This window comes from Mesoplodon bidens (assembly GCF_964165515.1).
Source record: "Mesoplodon bidens genome assembly, chromosome: 6".
Taxonomy (NCBI): domain Eukaryota; kingdom Metazoa; phylum Chordata; class Mammalia; order Artiodactyla; family Ziphiidae; genus Mesoplodon; species Mesoplodon bidens.
The window spans coordinates 20,797,309-20,803,297 of NC_138162.1; the positions used below are offsets into that span (position 1 = coordinate 20,797,309).

The 5,989-nt window shown below is 43.6% G+C and overlaps 1 protein-coding gene across 1 annotated transcript; it reads left to right on the forward strand.

The window, feature by feature from the left end:
* The first annotated feature begins 1,342 nt into the window (after positions 1-1,342).
* On the forward strand, positions 1,343-5,015 carry LOC308619207 (UDP-N-acetylglucosamine--peptide N-acetylglucosaminyltransferase 110 kDa subunit-like). Its single transcript, XM_081237793.1, has one exon. The coding sequence runs from the start codon at positions 1,397-1,399 to the stop codon at positions 4,535-4,537; it is 3,141 nt and encodes a 1,046-aa protein (XP_081093919.1). The 5' UTR covers positions 1,343-1,396; the 3' UTR covers positions 4,538-5,015.
* Positions 5,016-5,989: the final 974 nt, after the last annotated feature.

The following is a 5,989-nucleotide window of genomic DNA, read 5'->3' on the forward strand; positions in this document are numbered from 1 at the left end:
TTTATACTTTTCAGTTCTTTTTTTCTTCTTCAAACACACATGCTTTGAGAGCTGTGAAGTGCAAGACATGGCTATACTGTAAGGTGGTTTTTGTCCTTTCGCTTCTGTGTCTAGTGCTAGTTAAGTCAGTAGAGTAGTCAGTAAGACTACTGGAAGTTATTCCTGTAATGGGATAGTATATAGTCAATTACATGTGGTGTCTGGAAATCACATAATAGCCTCACTTCAAACATCTCCTTAGGGCTTCCCTGGTGGCACAGTGGATGAGAGTCTGCCTGCCGATGCAGGGGACACGGGTTCATGCCCCGGTCCGGGAAGTTCCCACATGCTGTGGAGTGGCTAGGCCCGTGATCCATGGCAGCTGAGCCTGCACGTCCAGAGCCTGTGCTCCGCAACGAGAGAGGCCACAACAGTGAGAGGGCCGCGTACCGCAAAAAAAAAAAAAAAAAAAAAAAAAAAAATCTCCTTAGCCAGATTTCAAAAATGCCTGTGGCCATTCCAATATGATCCAACGTAGCGGAATATGGTCGAAGGAAAACTGGCAAAGAAAGAGACACTGGTCTTACCTGATGGAAGTTAAAATATCTCAATTTTCACAATTTTGCAAAAACCTATAATTACATGAAATAATTTCTAGGGTTCTTTGTAGGACCTAAAAAGGAACCCATAGGGTTGTGGAAAAACAATAGAAGCTACTATGATGAGAAGCCCGGGCACCGCAACAAAGAGTAGCCCCCGCTCTCCTCAGAGAAAGCCTGCAGGCAGCATTGAAGACCCAACACAGCCAAACTAAAAATAAATAAATTTATTTTTAAAAAGTAATACTCAGGTTTGAGGCTTGAGAAATATGATGAGGAGAAAGTAGCTAATGTTTTCAGAACTTTTAAAATATCAAACTCAGTCTCTAAGATTTTAGCATTATATACAACATCGGTTACTTATTAGTGGTTTGGGAAGGCCAATTTAAAATTTTCTCATCTTACTGTATTGAAATTCACGGCCCTAATGTTTTCCACATTGACTATATGAATGATGAAGGAAAGTCAATCATGTATTTCATTTCCAACTGGACAGAAAACAAAATTTAAAAAAGTGTTTGGACTACTGACTTTTGATTTCTTCTAAGGCAAATGGATAGGTAATTTTTATTCCCTGATTAGGAGAAAAATGGTGGAAGAGGGCAGGGTTAAGAATTAAGATTTCAAGAGCGTGAGAGGTAGATGGCCAACCATAGTTCCTAAGGTTCGGTGCCTGTAACTGTTGCCGCTGCTTAAGCCTGCCGAAGCAGTGGTACAGCGGCTGCCCTCGTATTTGCTACCTCTAGAAACATTCTTACCAGTAGTGGTGGCAGCGGGACTCAATTACCCCCTTTTTTCACTCTCTCCAGAAGCTCCAGATGGCGTCTTCCGTGGGCAACGTGGCCGACAGCACAGAACCAACGAAACATATGATTTCCTTCCAAGGTTTAGCTGAGTTGGCACATCGAGAATATCAGGCAGGAGATTTTGAGGCAGCTGAGAGACACTGCACGCAGCTCTGGAGACAAGAGCCAGACAATACTGGTGTACTTTTATTACTTTCATCTATACACTTCCAGTGTCGAAGGCTGGACAGATCTGCCCACTTTAGTACTCTGGCGATTAAACAGAACCCTCTCCTGGCAGAAGCCTATTCGAATTTGGGGAATGTGTACAAGGAAAGAGGGCAGTTGCAGGAAGCAATTGAGCATTACCGGCATGCATTGCGTCTCAAACCAGATTTCATCAATGGTTATATTAACCTGGCAGCCGCTTTGGTAGCAGCAGGCGACATGGAAGGAGCAGTACAAGCTTACGTCTCTGCTCTTCAGTACAATCCTGATTTGTACTGTGTTTGCAGTGACCTGGGGAACGTGCTCAATTCCCTGGGTGGCTTGGAAGAAGCCAAGGCATGTTATTTGAAAGCAATTGAGACGCAACCGAACTTTGCAGTAGCTTGGAGTAATCTTGGCTGTGTTTTCAATGCACAAGGGGAGATTTGGCTTGCAATTCATCACTTGGAAAAGGCTGTCACCCTTGACCCCAATTTTCTGGATGCTTATATCAATTTAGGAAATGTCTTCAAAGAGGCGCGGATTTTTGACAGAGCTGTGGCAGCTTACCTTCGTGCCCTAAGCTTGAGTCCAAATCATGCAGTGGTACATGGCAACCTGGCTTGTGTATACTTTGAGCAAGGCCTGATGGATCTGGCAATAGACACCTACAGGCGAGCTATTGAATTGCAACCACATTTCCCTGATGCTTACTGCAACCTAGCCAATGCTCTCAAAGAGAAGGGCAGTGTTGCCGAAGCAGAAGCTTGTTATAATACAGCTCTCCGGCTGTGTCCCACACATGCACACTCTCTGAATAACCTAGCCAATATCAAAGGAGAACAGGGAAACATTGAAGAGGCAGTTCGCTTGTATCGTAAAGCATTAGAAATCTTCCCAGAGTTTGCTATTGCCCATTCAAATTTAGCAAGTGTATTGCAGCAGCAGGGAAAACTGCAGGAAACTCTGATGCATTGTAAGGAGGCTATTCGAATCAGTCCTACCTTTGCTGAGGCCTACTGTAATATGGGAAACGCTCTAACGGAGATGCAGGATGTTCAGGGAGCCTTGCAGTGTTATACTCGTGCCATTCAGATCAACCCTGCATTTGCGGGTGCCCACAACAGTCTGGCTTCCATTCACAAGGATTCAGGGAATATTCCAGAAGCAATTGCTTCTTATCGCACTGCTCTGAAGCTTCAACCTGATTTTCCTGACGCTTATTGTAATTTGGCTTATTGCCTGCAGGTTGTCTGTGATTGGACAGACTATGATGAGCGAATGAAGAAGTTGGTCAGCATTGTGGCTGACCAGTTGGAGAAGGAGAGGTTGCCTTCTGTGCAGCCTCATCATAGTATGCTCTATCCTCTTTCTCATGGCTTCAGGAAGGCTATTGCTGAGAGGCATGGGAACCTCTGCTTGGATAATATAAGTGTCCTTCATAAACCACCGTATGAACATCCAAAAGACTTGAAGCTCAGTGATGGTCGACTGCGTGTAGGATACGTGAGTTCTGACTTTGGGAATCATCCTACTTCTCATCTTATGCAGTCTATTCCAGGCATGCACAATCCTGATAAATTTGAGGTATTCTGTTATGCCCTGAGCCCACATGATGGCACAAACTTCCGAGTGAAGGTGATGGCAGAAGCCAATCATTTCATTGATCTTTCTCAGATTCCATGCAATGGGAAAGCAGCTGATCGCATCCATCAAGATGGTATACACATCCTTGTAAATATGAATGGTTATACCAAGGGTGCTCGAAATGAACTCTTTGCTCTCAGGCCAGCTCCTATTCAGGCAATGTGGCTGGGGTACCCTGGGACTAGTGGCGCGCTTTTCATGGATTATATCATCACTGATCAGGAAACTTCACCTGCTGAAGTTGCTGAGCAGTATTCTGAGAAACTGGCTTATATGCCCCATACTTTCTTTATTGGTGATCATGCTAATATGTTCCCTCACCTGAAGAAAAAAGCCATCATCGATTTTAAGTCCAATGGGCACATTTATGACAATCGGATTGTGCTGAATGGCATCGACCTCCAAGCATTTCTTGATAGTCTATCAGATGTGCAAATAGTCAAGATGAAATGTCCTGATGGAGAAGACAACGCAGACAGCAGTAATACCGCTCTTAATATGCCTGTCATTCCTATGAATACTGTTTCAGAAGCAGTTATTGAAATGATTAACAGAGGACAAATTCAGATAACAATAAATGGATTCAGTATTAGCAATGGACTGGCAACTACCCTGATCAACAATAAGGCTGCCACTGGAGAGGAGGTTCCCCGTACCATTATTGTAACCACACGTTCTCAGTACGGGTTACCGGAAGATGCCATTGTGTACTGTAACTTTAATCAGTTATACAAAATTGACCCATCTACTTTGCAGATGTGGGCAAATATTCTGAAGTGTGTTCCCAATAGTGTACTGTGGCTGTTGCGTTTTCCAGCAGCAGGAGAAGCTAATATTCAACAGTACGCACAAAATATGGGCCTTCCCCTGAACCGTATCATTTTCTCACCTGTTGCTCCTAAAGAGGAACATGTTCGGAGAGGCCAGCTGGCTGATGTCTGCTTGGACACTCCCCTCTGTAATGGACACACCACAGGGATGGATGTCCTTTGGGCAGGGACCCCCATGGTGACTATGCCAGGAGAGACTCTTGCTTCCCGAGTTGCAGCTTCCCAGCTCACTTGTTTAGGCTGTCTTGAGCTGATTGCTAAAAATAGACAAGAATATGAAGAGATAGCTGTGAAACTGGGAACTGATCTCGAATACCTGAAGAAAATTCGTGGCAAAGTCTGGAAGCAGAGAACATCTAGCCCTCTGTTCAACACCAAACAATACACGATGGAGCTAGAGCGGCTCTATCTACAGATGTGGGAGCATTATGCAGCTGGCTACAAACCTGATCACATGATTAAGCCTGTTGAAGTCACTGAGTCGGCCTAAATCATGACTGTGTGCCCAGGAGAATTACCCCTGTAGCTGAGCCTCAACCTTCTGGGGGAAAGGGAACTACTTTTTCAATATTATGTTGCAGATGGGTGACAGACAATGATAAGAAATAGCACAGCCAGACTTGCTTCCTGCATGATCATGATAGGGAGAGACACAAGAGATGGGAAACTACTGTTCCACAAGGAGTCTCCATAGAATTTTGCAGCAGCCAGGTGTTGCAGAATGCTGGAATGTCTGACCTTCCTTGCTGTTCCATGGGATGGATGGTTAGTGTGGAAGGGAGACAGAGATTGTCCAGCCATTTTGTGATTATCATAGATTGATTGAGTCTTCTAAATAAATTTTTTTCTTTATGTTTTGGGTATTGTAGCTTTTCTTTTTTTTTCTTTTTTGCGGTATGCGGGCCTCTCACTGTCGTGGCCTCTCCCGTTGCGGAGCACAGGCTCCGGACGTGCAGGCTCAGCTGCCATGCCTCACGTGCCTACTTGCTCTGCGGCATGTGGGATCTTCCCCGTTTCCCCTGCATCGGCAGGCGGATTCTCAACCACTGCACCACCAGGGAAGCCCTATTGGAGCCTTTAAAAATGTTTGGTTTCAGGTATTTTTATTCATGTGAAGTGTATATGATTCTCTTGAGATAAGGTGTTAAGCTAAAATATTCCTTGTTTTAGTTTCTGAACTCTACAGATAAATGGGGACGTTGCTGGTGTAGTCTTTTTATAGGTTTTATAAACCACTTGAGCCTACATCGGTCATTTTAGTGTCTGACATAACGTTTGGAACTCTCAGTGCTTTGTTGGTTTGTAGATGATGGCTTCAATCCTTTTTCTGGTCCGTTTCCTTCTTCCCTTCCCCCCACTTTAAAAATTCTCCTGTAACTTGGCTAACAAAAAACCAAGTCTGATTCAAAACCTCCCAGAGTGTTTCTCTTAAACACATCATCTGGTGCCAAATGCAGATTCTTAGGAGTGCTTATGAATTATGAAGGGCACAGTTGTGGTACTGTCACTGATGATAATAATAATGGATTTTTGACCTAGAGTTTTGACCTATTTCACCAGTGTTTTACCGTTGACTGCCCCTCTATGCTGCTTCCAAAAGTGATAGTGTGTGATAAGATTTTTACTTTCATTTCTAAAGTTTGGGGTTTTTTTTAGGTGAGTCCTGTTCTTCCTTTTTCTTTCAGCAGAAATGAAATCCCAGGTAAGTATTCAAATATTTGATCAGTAAGTCACAGTTATCTCCAGTACATAAATAACTTTCATCAAAAAACATGTTATAGGTAAAAAGCTCTGAAGGACCAGCTATGTATAAGATAATTATGATTCAGACCTTCTCGGGTATTATATATAATAACTTGTCTTCCGGACGTGGTCTTGAAGCCTTTATGGATTCAGCCTCAGTAGTAGCGAACTGCACTGCTACTTGGTTTGGAGTACAAAT

Excerpts from the sequence above, each read along its gene's own strand:
- LOC308619207 (XM_081237793.1), top strand. The coding sequence starts at position 1,397 with ATGGCGTCTTCCGTGGGCAACGTGGCCGACAGCACAGAACCAACGAAA.